Source organism: Leucoraja erinacea, chromosome 9 (assembly GCF_028641065.1).
Source record: "Leucoraja erinacea ecotype New England chromosome 9, Leri_hhj_1, whole genome shotgun sequence".
Taxonomy (NCBI): domain Eukaryota; kingdom Metazoa; phylum Chordata; class Chondrichthyes; order Rajiformes; family Rajidae; genus Leucoraja; species Leucoraja erinaceus.
This window is the reverse complement of record NC_073385.1, coordinates 31447710-31462343: the sequence shown is the minus strand read 5'-3', so window position 1 is coordinate 31462343 and position 14634 is coordinate 31447710. Positions and strand designations below refer to the sequence as shown.

General features: G+C 40.1%; 1 protein-coding gene across 3 annotated transcripts in view; it reads right to left on the bottom strand.

Annotated features, from left to right (window-relative positions):
• The window catches only part of kiaa0586 (KIAA0586 ortholog), a 378726-nt gene that overhangs the window by 159029 nt on the left and 205063 nt on the right, over positions 1–14634 (bottom strand). For all 3 annotated transcript variants that reach the window (XM_055640495.1, XM_055640493.1, XM_055640494.1), the window contains 2 exons: positions 10290–10477; positions 7962–8066 (listed from right to left, as the gene is read on the bottom strand). In XM_055640495.1, the coding sequence (XP_055496470.1) occupies positions 7962–8066; positions 10290–10477 (293 nt within the window). The remainder of the gene's footprint in view (positions 1–7961; positions 8067–10289; positions 10478–14634) is intronic.

Genomic DNA, 14634 nt, shown 5'->3' with positions numbered 1-14634 from the left:
TTATTGTATCCATTTCTATAGCTTCTGATGAGATTGACATAATGTACGGCACAGTCATGTGGGCTGAAAGGCCTGTTCCTGTGCTTTACCTTTCTAAAATCTCTGCTCTCTCACCTTTACTTTATCCCTCTAGTTTTAGTATTTTCTACCCTTGGAAAAATACTGCGAGCGTTCATTTTAACCATGCCCCTCGTTACCTTGAATACATCAGGAAGGTCACCCTCAGCCTCCCAGGCACCAAAGATGAAAGTCCAGCCTATCCAAACTCGTCCTATAATTCAAGCCCTCAAGCCCAGTTAACATCCTGGTGAATCTCTGCTGCACCCTTTTGAACATAAAGGTGTCCTTCCTGCAGCTGGGTGACCAGAACTGCACACAGTATCTACGTGAAGTTTCACCAATTACTTTAACAGCTACATCATGATGTTCCAACTTTACCCATCCCAATGTAGCCAAGTGTGCCAAATGCCTTCCACACCACACTACCTACCTGACTCGCTAATTTTAGGAAACCATGCACCTATATTCTTAGATATCTCTGTTCTGCAACACTCTTCCAGGGTCTGCTATTCACTGTGTAAAACCTACCGTGATCTCACATACCAAAGTGCAATACCTCACACTTATTAAATTCCATCTGCCATTCCTTGGCACACCGTCCCAATTGATCTAGATCTTGTAAACTTTGATATCTTTTCTCACTGTCTAATATACCACCAATTTTGGTGGCATCTTTATCATCCAAATAGTTTATGTACATAACAAACAGAAGGAGATCCAGCGCCGACCCCTGCTGCACACCACTGGTCGCAGGCTACTGATTAGAAAAACAACCCACATAACTACCCATTGAGTCCTTTTCTCCAAGCCAATTTTGTGAATCCAATTGGCCAGCTCACCTTTGATTCCAAGCAATCTAATCTGCCAGTGGGACCATTCTGTCATGTGGGAACTTGCCAAAGGCCATATTAAAGTGCATATAGACAATGTCCACTGCTCTGCCCTCATCAATCCTCTTGGTGACCTCTTCAAAGCAAAATATCGCCTCCATTGCAGACAATTGGTGACAAAAGATAGGTATGCAGTAAAATAAATAATCAATTAACAAGCATATGGTCCTGAGTGACATCGCAACCTTTCAACGATACACAGCATTTTTCATTTGTACACTATCCAATTCCAGGGACCAAATTGTTAATGTAGATGCTGATGCTAATATCTAGCTGAAATATCAATATATATCAACACATACAGTTCAACAAAAAATACATTTACAATAAGAATAACACACTTGAGACCCATTTGTATTGGAACAGTCAAATTTAAAAGCAATTCTACAGTTAGTTTCAAAGCAGTCTAGTATTTGGGGAGAAATGGAATGGATAGATTCACATATCTTTAAAGTAGCAATGAAATTATACGATATTTTAATTTGATTTTACTCCTGCAGACTCAACAAACTTTAAGAATTTAAAAATATTTTGTAGGCATGGCATCACAACAACGAATCCTGCAATATTGTGTTTCAAGCATTCTATTTTCTCTGCTTTCTTTATTAAACTCTAGGTTTGCGGAAATATTTTTCCTCAATGAGTATTTCTCCTCTGTTTTTCCCCATGGAGAAAGATATGAGAAACTTGGGGCAGGCAATGGAAGTGTCTTGAGGGTGGTCAATATTACAGTTGAGGCAGTGCTGAATGCCCCAATGTGTATGAAGGTAGATATAGGCCAAAGGGATATGGGCCAAATTTGGGCAAGTGGGACTAGTGTAGATTGGGCACCTTGGTCGGCATGGGCAAGCTTGGCCGAAGGACCTGTTTACATGCTATTTCTCTCTATGACCCAAAACCGTGCAAAATATGGGCATTTATAAAAAGCAAGAAACAGATGAAAAGCTATGATTATATATTAATTGTACAATCATTCCTTCTGGATGGAAACAATTATTAACTGGTGCATTTGTTAGCTAGGACACCAGATACAGCAAATAGCCTACAGCTCAAATCCAAACAGTAAATCACATTGGCATATTGGAGTACCAAGTTTGTACTGTATCCAGCATGTGTCATAAATACTCTGCTGTCATGAGCAACAAACAAATTAATAATTCATCACCATCAAGGAAAAGGAATACTATAGAAGCTCTTATGAAATGGGTGCATTGTGGCATATACCTTTGCTGGTTAATATTAGGTCTCAATGGACTTAGTCAAAGAGACAAACAGATGGGAAACAGGCCCTTTGGCTCAAGTTACCCCTGCCGACCAAGATGCCCCATCTACGTTGGACTTACCTGCCTGTGTTCGGCCCAGGCCCATCTGAACCTTTACAATCCTTGTAACTGTCCACGTGTCTTTTAAATGTTATTATAGTATCTGCCTCAACTACCTCCTCCGACAGATCTTTCCAAATGCCCACCCACTCACTGTGTGAAATAGTTATCCGTCATGTTCCTAATAAATGGTTCCCCTCTCACCTTAAACTAATGTACTCTGGCTCTTTATTCCCTTGGGGAAAAAAGACTGTGCAATCAATGTATCTATTCCCCATAATTTTATACACCTCTATAAGATCACCCCTCAGCCTCCTGCACTTCAAGGAACAAAGTCCTAGCCTTCCCAACCACACGCTGCAGCTCAAGTCCTGGCAACATCCTCAATGGCTGCACTCTTTCCAGCTTAACAACATCAGTTGGACAGGAGTTGGGCGAGTTGGATTAACTGCAGACCTAAACTTGACGTCCCAGCTATTTTAATTCAACTGAATACACATTGCAAGTGGAACAGAACCCCTCCAGCTGTCATCAGGGGAAGGGGAGGAATGGTGAGAGATTTCCACAAGGTTCTGTGGGAAGGGAGAGCTGGGAGAAGTCAGAGGCAGATGAAACAATCTTCCTTCCAGTCCTGAACAAGTACTCCACCCTGCTCAACAAAAGGAACTTCTTCACTAATCCCTCTTCCAATAAAGGCCTGTTTTCATTTCCTACAGTGGACAGGGAAGCATGGCAGCTTCCTGCTCAAACCAGATTTAAATGAAATTTAGAAATGATTATCATAATAAACCGTGGCCATTCAATAGCACAAAATATTACAAATTGCATCTTGATAGAATTTTAACCTCTTAAAATGATAGTCATTGGGATTCCTGTGTCAAGAGGATGGCTAGATCCTCCATTTTTTAAAGGTCCTTTCTTGCATGACTGGATTAAAATTGATAGTCATAGAGCTATGCAGCGTGATAAAGTGCCCTTCAGCACACCTTGTCCAGGCTGATCAATGTGGCATTCTATACGTTTAATTTCTCTGCAGTTGACCCACCAAACCTATCTATATATCTGACCCTATGTCTTTAAAAGTGGTCATTATATCCACTTCTTTAGCTTCTTCTGGCAGCTCATTACAGATACGAACAATCCTCACAATCGAAAAATTGCCCACCCGATGTCACTCTTAAATCTCTCCCCTTTCAGGTTAAGCCAATGCTCTCTAGTTTTTAAGATTGGAAATAGACTCTGAGTGTTCGCTTTCCAGATCTTGCACACCTCCATGAGACCCCCCCCCCCCCAGAGAAAAAAGTCCCACCCTCTCTTTTACCCCACCATTGTCATAGTTAAATTCTATTTACTATTCCTTGTCCCACCTTTCCAATGTATCTAGATTATGTTGTAATCTTAGATATCTTTCCCAATTGTTCACTATAACACCAATTTTGATGTAATCTGCAAATTTACTAACTATGTTAACTCTGTTGTCATCTGAATTTTAATGTAGATAATGAACAACAGTGGACTTAGCACTGACTCCTGTGGCACTCCACAAATCAGAGACGTTCAATCAGAAAAATAACCCTCAACAACTACCCTACGACTCATTCCTCCATGCCAATTTTGATTCGACTTAGTTGGTTCACCTTCAATTCCATGCAATCTAACCTTCCAGACTAGCCTACCTTGTGGGTCCTTGTTGAATGCCTTACTAAAGTCCATACAGACAATGTCCACCACCCTGTCCTCATCAGTCCTCTTGGTGACCTGTTCAAAATGTTCAATCAGCTTTTTGAGATGATTGCCCACACAAATCTATACTAGTTATCCCTAATCAGTCTGTGCCTATCCAAATGCTAGCAGATCCTGTGCCTAAGAATCCCTCCAACAACTTTCCCACCACTAACATCAGGCTCATTGGCCTGTCGTTTCCTAGCTTGCCCTTAAATAACGGTACAACATTAGCCACCTTCCAGCTTTCATCTGTGGCTAAATATGATGCAAATATCTCTGCAAGGGCCTCTGCAATTTCCGCCCTAGCTCCCCACAAGATCAGAGGATGCAGTTGGTTAAGCATTTATCTACCTTAATGCATGATTTCGAAATGATGGAAATTATAAGCAAAATTGTAGGTTTGTATTATGTACAACCAAAGGGCATACCTACTGGGGAAGCATGATGGAAAAAGAGGCCAACATAGTGAAGGTAACTTAAAGGTCATGTTAGGAGAGGCAACAGATAGATTTAAGAGGTGTTTAGACTACAAGGCATAGCTAGTTGGGAGTAGAGATTTTAGCGGTCTGAGAAACGACCACTGGAGTTTTCAACAAAACTTTATTCGAAAGCTCAAGTTGCAGCATACAGGTTTATCAGACACGTCTGCCCACATCGCTGTCTAACGCGCGCAAGGGACAAACCGCGCGAAAACAACAGCCCCTCCCGAGTCACGTGACCGCGGCTTCCGAACACCGGGTTCAATATCTGCGTGTGCTAGCAGGCGCCGCTACAAGATAAACATAGATAGTTGTAAACAAGGCTAAGGCCAATAAAACTAATCATGAGATTAACAGGTTCTTTATCACATCTAATGTATTTGTCAGACAAATAAGAGGATGTTTTTTTAATTAATTCTGATGAAACTAGGGGAGCGAAAAGAAGGATGAATGATTACAAAGAAATATTGATAACTGATTAATTATTTCAAAAATTTAATATCCACATGTAACCATTGAAATCCAGAATAAAAGCGGCTGTGGGTGCTGTGAATCTCTGAAATACTTTGGGTTCTCTCTCAGAGTGTTTTCCAATGCGTACTGTTAAGGTCTTGGATAAACCGAATTGTATGAGAAACTCACTACTGCTCTAAGAGGTTTTTTTTTTGTCTGTACGATCTGAGCTGCAATTAAGAGAGCAACTGGGACCCACATGAAAGGCAGATTGTGGGTAATGTTTAAAACACAATTCCCCCCAACAATGCAGTTTAAGACCACCAATACCTCCTCTTTTGTAATTCATATATGATCTAAGACATCACAACTCCTATGATTCAAATCCTTCGTTTCCTCAGTAGAAAACGGATGACTGGCCTTGTTAAGATGATGATTACAATCACCATGTGAGCCTAGTGACATATGCCAATAGATTTAGATTCTCCAATTTTGCAACAAATTGGTGAACAGAATTCTCGACTACTGTATAACCCAGCTCCCCTTTCATGCAGGAATAATTGTTCGATTAAAGCACAAATCACAACTGCACAGCTATTAGGATTGGCAAAAATTGCCCAGCACTTCTAATGCCTTCCTTTCATTTCTCACCTCAGAAATCTGTCACTGACAGAAGGCAGACATCAGGTTCATTTTGTCCATCAAGAGATATTGTCTCAACCATTGATACACATTGTTACACAGGACTCTGCTGCATGCCAGCTTTAGCATGAATATAATTCTCCACAATCCTAGCACAAAGAATTACAGTGCATGTACATCAAAATCTCAATAAAGTCTAACCTTTTGTGTATACAGCCTTATGAAGTTACTCTGGCCTCAAAGTTCAGATTGATTATACAATGAGCTTCTCTGTCCCATATTTAGGATAGAATATTCAACAATTTCTGGCTGGAAGGAACAATTACAAAGGAACACGTCTCTGGCTCACGTCTCTGCTAATCACTCATTGAGCATCCTGCAAGATAAATCATCCAAGCCATTTAAAATTCTTTGATGGTTTGTAATAGGACATGGAGTAAATAGCTGGTGGTGATGGTGCCGTCTGTGCCATTCAACTTCGACAGCTACAATGTTAAGATGGTCAGCACATCAAAGTAGTTGACCTATGGATGTTTCTCCACCTGTGAGGCCGTTGATGAAACACACACTGGCATTTCAATGGCTTATGTGTGGCATGAATAAATTACAGAATAGAAGGCAGTTGTTCTCTAGACAATAGATAATAGGTGCAGGAGTAGGCCATTCGGCCCTACGAGCCAGCACTGCCATTCAATGTGATCATGGCTGATCATTCGGGGTCAAGGAAAGAGCATTCACGTCGCGGCCCTGTTTCCACCAATCTTTCCACCACCACGCACAAGAAGCACAAGAAGCGACAAGACAGACACCATTGTATGCAGATGCCGAGAGGTGTGTTCAGCTCTGGCTGAACAACTTCTAATCCTGTGTGTGGACTCGATAAGAAGAAGAATGGCTGATCATTCACAATTCAGTACCCCATTCTAAATTGTACCCTAGAATTGCAATCTAGGAGGTATACTTTGTTTATTGAAGGGGAGAGCTTCAATATCTTCTGGTTTATCGTTCACAATTACTGGTTACGTTTTCTCGGCTTAAACATGCATATTTGGTTCTCTAATGATTGACCAAGTGACATGAACCTTCTAATACCATCATGTTTGACGGTAAGACCCGTTGGGGTCAAGATTCAGATTTCCAGCATCAGCAGTTTTTAATACCAGAGTCAAGAAGGCCTGCAGGTCTCTAGGGCATTATTAGTAACAGCCTGGTTCATGAGCTGTTCCTGGAGGATTCGTCCCATTGATTTAAATATCACTATCATCCAGGGTCCAAAAGAGAATGATATATTCTTATATTCTTGTAATATTTAAGTAGTTTAACCACTTTCGTACACTGGGTACATGGTCTTACGCTTTTGTTCTTGTATCCAAACTCACTAGATTTGATTTGTGGCTGATATAGCTGATCTCTAAATTAGACAAACAAAACTTTCTATGTCTATAGAAAAACTTTATGTCGTGAGCAATAGCAGCAGCTCTCTCTACACTAGGCAAACACAACAGTCGAGTTCTCTTGAACAGGTTTCACAGTTTTGTCCAGCCGACCACAGAAATGTTGTTCATCAAAATGCTATTACAAATTTCAACAACTTTTTTTAATATTCAGTGCCAATGAGGTCTGACATCAGCTCTTTTTGTGAGATAAAAGGCAGCTTCCATAAGTTATTAACTATGTATACTCTTAAGTGGAATGTCATCCAAATATTAATTTCAGTAAATATTTCGAAGAAAAAGGAAAACATACTATATAGTGAGTCATAAAGTCATGAGGCAGCTCGAAAAGACCGGTTACGCCTTATTTGGAGTATTGTGCAGTTCTGGTCGTCCCATTACATGAAGGAATTGGTGACTTTCGAGAAGGTGCAGAAGAGGGTTTGCTGGGATGCTGCCTGGATCATAGGGTATTATGCTTACCCTATTAGGGCAATTAACGAGAGGTTGGACAAAATGGATTGTTTTTTCTACAACGCCAGAGGTTGGAGACCTGATAGCTATATAAAATTATGAGAGGCAAAGATAGAGTAGATGGTGAGAACCTTTTTAAAATGTGAAAGATTAGAGGGCATAGCTTTGTGAGTGGGGCAAAGTTTAAAGGAGATGTGCATGACAATTTTTTTCCAGAGCGTTGTGGGTACCTGGAACGCGCTGCCAGGGGTGATGGTGGATGCAGATATGATAGTGGTATTTAACAGGTTTTAGATGGGCACATGGAAATGCATGGAATGAGGGATAAAGATTGTGTGCAGGCAGCGATTAGTTCAACTTGGCATCATGTTCGGCACATTGTAGGCTGAAAGGCCTGTTCCTGTGCTTTACTGTTCCATGTTCTATAAATGGATTGTACCATCAAAAAAGAAAAACATTTAAAGACACTGACATCAAAGGTACCTGTTTCAGAGCTGGTGCAAACTGTTGCAGCTCAGGGCTGGCTGACCTTTGGCTTGCTGCTGGACTGATGCTAGGAAGACTAGCAATATCCATATTCGGCAACACCTGTGGATACATTTTCATTACCCGTTATATGAAGAAAAGATACATTGAGAATAAGACAATGGGTCATTTTGCAAAAAACAAAATTATTGAAAATGGATATTCTAAGTTGTAAGAGTTTCTGAAAATTCTGTCATCATGAAAAATTATTTTTTATGTCAAAATAAACCATTATTATTTGTTTTGTCATTTGTATTTGTTTCTTGTCAAATTCGATTTAAAGTTTATTAATTATAATTTATCAGACTGAGCGTTCTAGAGTTGCTATTGATCTGTAGAAATACCAAAAATCACTAATGTATAACAACACCCAAGCGATTTTTGAACGGTTGGCTATTTGCCCGTCAGTTCCAGACTGCAGGTGTACCTGCTGACGTACAAACTGAAACTTGGTGCAGCAGAAGCAAAGCCCCTATGAGGGAGAATCACAGTCTAGGGTCTTTCTGCTGATGGACACCAAGGCATTGAGTTTGGAAGGAACACTGCTTAACACGGGAAGGGTTATCACCTCAAGAGGGCCACATCAGTGGCAAGAGTGTTTTGTGGAAAAACAGGAGCTAACACACTGGACATAACACTTGTAATATTGATTGTATAGAATATATTAAGAATTTTGCATGGTTTTTGTTTTGTCTATATTTTTATTCTGAATTATTCTGAATTTTGAAAAATAAAAATAATACATTTTCACCATAGTCTATAATGATCGCATCAATCACATGTTCATCATTCTGAAATCTCTACTTGATTTGTTGGTGATTATATTTTCCGTTCCATTGTTGCAAATGCTTGTTATATTTTCTCTAACAATAATGATTTTCTCACCTATCCAGTTGCTGTGTAAAACTAAATGTCCAACAATTTCCTGGGCATGTTCTACATACTTCAAAAATAATTTCCATTCAATGTTTATGCAGAAAACACAAAACATTTTAAAATAATTTTAAAGTCAAATTAAAAAATATATTTAAAGAATGAACATTGGTTTAGTTCTACAGGTTGGCATCTGTAGAAGACTAGACTGGTGGAAAAGGTATGAAAGTTAATGGACTTAAAATTAATTATCTTTTGCTGGTGGTTCCTTACACTGATATTTACTTCCCTATGGATTTGTTTGCCTGACTTTCAACCCTGCACATTGCAACGGAGATGAACTGGAGTCAGATGCTGTCATTTCTGACCTCCTACTCTATCCCTGGACTCAGTGTCAGACCTAGGAGCAGAACAGAATCATATTGACCAGAGGGGACAGGGTGCTGTTTGCGTCCAATCTGCAGTTTTACACTAGTCGTTGCTGGCAAGTGGAGCACGTCACCATTCATTGGAATGGGTTTGCTAACCATGAATGGAAAATTAAGTGCAGGTAAGTGATATGTTCGATTTTGTTTTATGTTATGTTTCTGAACATTTTTAGTACTTTAGATGTTTTGAAGAGCACTTCGTGAGTCACACCACCTCTTGCAGTCTCCTTTGTATTGGTCCTTCTGTGTGGCAATAAATGCACAATGAGCGAGTGGAGGGAATAAACTGGGTTGAGCACAATTAGGGTCAACACAATCTGTACTTGTTTGGATTTTCCCCAAAATCCCTTATTATATTTCAAAAATTAAATAGTTTTATGGACATTATTATCACATACATATTTGACTAAAAATTGATGGAATTAAGAATCAATTCACATCAGCATGTTACAAATTAATAATTAAGTTCTGTTTGATTTATGTTTATCTAGTTTCACTGATTTAGAAGGAAGTTACTGGGCAGTGCTACCCAAGAGAAAGCATTCAATTCAACTAAAATCAGAATACATGAAATGTTATTATTATTTTCAATCCAACTGACATAATGGGGCAAATTTTAATCCTGAAGGACGGATGAGCTGGAGGGAGCTGGAAAATGAAATATTTTTCAATATATCAATCCTGATGCTTTCTCACCTATTTCCACTGGTAAAGGGAAGGATCAAATCAGAGGCAAATGGACTGAAAGGTTGTGGGTCATGAACAGCAAGGTGTTTGGTTCATGTCCAATAATTTGGTGGCTCTACATACCCGATCAGCTCTCCTCACATCCCACAATTTTCAACATTCTCCTCATGACCTCACATTTCACAATATTCAAATGTGCATTAGGGAAATCTGTACTCGTAGGTTTCTCCTCCACACAAGCTTTGCTGTCTTCACTGCTGTAAAGCATGGTAGCTGCACAGTACAAAATGCATCTTACCTGTACAGTTAGCTTGACTGGTTCCTTCTTCTCAGACTTCATGTGCATGACGGCGATATTGGGTTTTTTCACCTTTGGCTGTGACTTCCGAGGAGATGAAGGAACTGAGGTTATTACTGTGGTAGGATGTGACCTGCTGATAATCAAGTCTGCGGGTTGTGGAGCACCATTGTCCATCCGCGGCATGCCTAGAAAGACAAAAGGAAATTTAGTCATGAAAGGATTATCAGTAACAATCACTAAATATCTTGAGCCATGAAGGTCACAATGAAAATTTCCCGGGAACTTCACATGCTTTTTAAATGAACAAAATCTGCAGTCAAACCACAAAAGCAGATAATAGAGTAAATGATCAAAAGCCGGATTAAAGAGGACATTTCAAGGAGCTACATAAAGGTCAAAAAAGAGATGTGAACCTCAGGGATGTAAATGTGGAAATTGGGATCTTTTGCAACTGACCAACGGGCTACCAGGACTGGAGAAAATATATTCTGGGATGATCAAGTGGACAGATACAGAGAGTGCAAATAGCTCAGACATTTACAGAATTGTAAGATATTGTAACGATAAGGAATGTGGGCAGCAAGATTGTAACCAGATGGCCTCTGGTTAAAGAAAGTAGAACATGAGTGGTCAACTCTGGGATGGAAGGAAGACTCAGGAGCAGTTGAGTCAAATCAGACAATGCCACAAACAGGGTAATGAACAGTCTTAGTATGGTGCAGATATATGGTATTTTTGTTCACTTTAGAGTGAAATATGACACCAAGGTTGCCAATAGTTTGTTTCAGCTTCAGGCAGCTCCCAGGGAGAGGAATTAAATCAGGAGCAATGGAATGGATTTTGTAATTAGAATCAAAAAGGATAGCTTGGAAATTGCCTGACAGACAATCACCTGGACAATTTGGCGAGTTGGGTGACTCACCAGTGGTGGATAATAGAATGACATTGCTAAGGGACAATACCTTGACAAGAAACAGAAGGGGAGATCCTTGGGAGGAACAGTAGTGGTAACAATGTGTAGATGTGAAAGAGAGCTTTGACGAGAAAACAAACAGTTTGGCGTCTGAATAAGGAATCCAACCCAAGAACGTCATCTATATATGTTTTCCCAAAACACTGCCTTACCCACTGAGTTACTTCAGCACTTTGGGTCTTTTTTTGACAAAAGCAAATCTGTGCTAATTGGATTAGAAAAGCTAATGGGTAAAATGAGTAAAATAAAATATTTACTCCCAGTAGATTATTGGTACACCAAGAATGAAACATTTATCTCGATTTAAACTGGGCGGTACAGTAGGCAGTTTGAGACAAAGCATGGAGAGCTTATTGTGCAGATTTTGGTTTTGTGCAGCCTGTCTCAGATTAGTCAAGAGTGTTTTATTGTCATATGTCCCAGATAGAACAATGACATTCTTACTTGCTGCTGCACAACAGAATATGTAATCATAATAAATAATATAACAACATTCAGAAAAAAAAGAACAATAACAATGCAATAATAATAATAATAACCATATAACCATATAACAATTACAGCACGGAAACAGGCCATCTCGGCCCTACAAGTCCGTGCCGAACAAATTTTTTTCCCCTTAGTCCCACCTGCCTGCACTCATACCATAACCCTCCATTCCCTTCTCATCCATATGCCTATCCAATTTATTTTTAAATGATACCAATGAACCTGCCTCCACCACTTCCACTGGGAGCTCATTCCACACTGCTACCATTCTCTGCGTAAAGAAGTTCCCCCTCATATTACCCCTAAACTTCTGTCCCTTAATTCTGAAGTCATGTCCTCTTGTTTGAATCTTCCCTATTCTCAAAGGGAAAAGCTTGTCCACATCAACTCTGTCCATCCCTCTCATCATTTTAAAGACCTCTATCAGGTCCCCCCTTAACCTTCTGCACTCCAGAGAATAAAGACCTAACTTGTTCAACCTTTCTCTGTAACTTAGTTGTTGAAACCCAGGCAACATTCTAGTAAATCTCCTCTGCACTCTCTCTATTTTGTTGACATCCTTCCTATAATTGGGCGACCAAAATTGTACACCATACTCCAGATTTGGTCTCACCAATGCCTTGTACAATTTTAACATTACATCCCAGCTTCTATACTCAAATAATAATAATAATAATAATAATAATAATAATAATAATAATAATAATAATGTCTATTGGTTCAATTTTACAATTTTAACCAAATGAATACAGGCCACCTTTGCACAAATGCAAGAGTAACTCCAGATATAGCAGTCTCAATATTTGCTAAATGTCACATTTATACCGTGGAAAATATTTTTATTTTGGGAAGAAAGAAAAATGTCATCCTGGTTAACCAGAGACCAAGAAAGATTCCATGGTTTGGCTAAAAAAACGTCACGACTGCAACAAGATGAGTTGATTATTACAGGTGTCTTAGCTACATTTTAACTAGAGAGATAAAGAAGGAAATTATCAGTCATAACTCAAAATTACATAAAATGTTGTTGTCATTCTACACCATCTAGAATGTGCTGTGAAGCAAGAGAGAACAATACCTCAGGCAATGTACATTAAAACATCCTGAAGTACCAGAGATCAATCAAAGTCCTGGCATAGAATCTGAGAATAAATTCCCCAGCATAAAGCTGGGAAATCCAGCAAAATTGAGCTGCTGCTGGACTCCATATGGGAGGTTGAAATGCACTTGCCGAAGCTGAGCCTCATAACTACTCGAAGGATTGAGCACCAGCGGTTCCAATCAGATCATCACTTTCCTTATGTAATTGACAAAGTGACATAACATTGGTAAATGAGATTACAAATGAAATAACTTCAATTCAATTGACCTCAACTGAATGAGTTGATTCAGTTTATGGATGAAACTGGAAATTCAATCCAAATGAACAAAACAAACATTTTCAAATTGTCAGTGATAAAGGCTGTACATATTTGCCTATTTACCCTAACAAACAGGGTAATTGTAATGCTGATTGAATAATGGGTAATAATAAAATGGTAGCTGTTTAATACCACACCAAAAAAAAGGTGCTGGAGTAACTCAGCAGATCTCACAGCATCTCTGGAGGACATGGAAAGGTGATATTTCCAGTAGACTCTGGTCAAGAAGGCTCACCAGCGTCTCTTCTTCCTGAGGAGACTGAAGAAGGTCCATCTGTCTCCTCAGATTCTGGTGAACTTCTACCGCTGCACCATCGAGAGCATCCTTACCAACTGTATCACAGTATGGTATGGCAACTGCTCTGTCTCCGACCGGAAAGCATTGCAGAGGGTGGTGAAAATTGCCCAACGCATCACCGGTTCCTCACTCCCCTCCATTGAGTCTGTCCAAAGCAAGCGTTGTCTGCGAAGGGCGCTCAGCATCGCCAAGGACTGCTCTCACCCCAACCATAGACTGTTTACCCTCATACCATCCGGGAGGCGCTACAGGTCTCTCCGTTGCCGGACCAGCTGTCACACACCTGGCGGCTGTCACACTACTCAGCAATGTACCTCGGTGATTGCCAATCCCCCCCCCCCCCCCCCCCCCCCCCCCCCCGTCACTCCTCCCACCAGGAAAACACTATGACTGTATGAATGTAAATAGATGTATTTATTGTCATATTCTATGTCGCTCTTCCAGGGAGATGCTAACTGCATTTCGTTGTCTCTGTACTGTACACTGACAATGACAATTGAAGTTGAATCTGAATCTGAAGAACCCTTCTTCAGACCTGACTGAAATGGGAGGGAGAAAGCTGAAGAAGAGATGGGGGCGGGACAAAGCCTGGCAAGTGAGAGTTAGATACAGGTCAGAGGGGGTTTGATTGGCAAATGGGTGGACAAAGGTTAAAAATGCATAGGAGACAAAAGAGTGTCAGATAAGGAAAGAAAAGGAATGAATAATAAGCCAGAGGTAGGGCTATATGTGAAAGGGGATGGGCAAAGGGGGAAGGTGGGGCAGGATAGTCAGAGAATTGGGTGCGAACTGTGGCACAAAGAAGGGAGGAGGGAGAAAATGGGGGAGGATGTTACCTAAAATTGGAAAATTTAATGCTCATACTATTGGCTTGTAAACTAATCTACCTAGATTTTTAAGAAATTCAAAATCTGCAACACACTGCCTGAGTGGGTGGTGGAGGCAGATACCCTCACAAAGTTTAAGAAGTATTTTGATGATCATCTAAATGATCAATGATTCGAAGGCTATGGACCATGTGCTGGTAAATAGGATTTGATGGTTGGCATGAGCCTGATGGGCTGAAGGGCCTGTTTTCTGTACTTAGTGCATCTGTGCCTTTGGTGGTGAAATTGAACATCATAGAAACGTGATTACACACTTTTCTTTATGTGTATATTG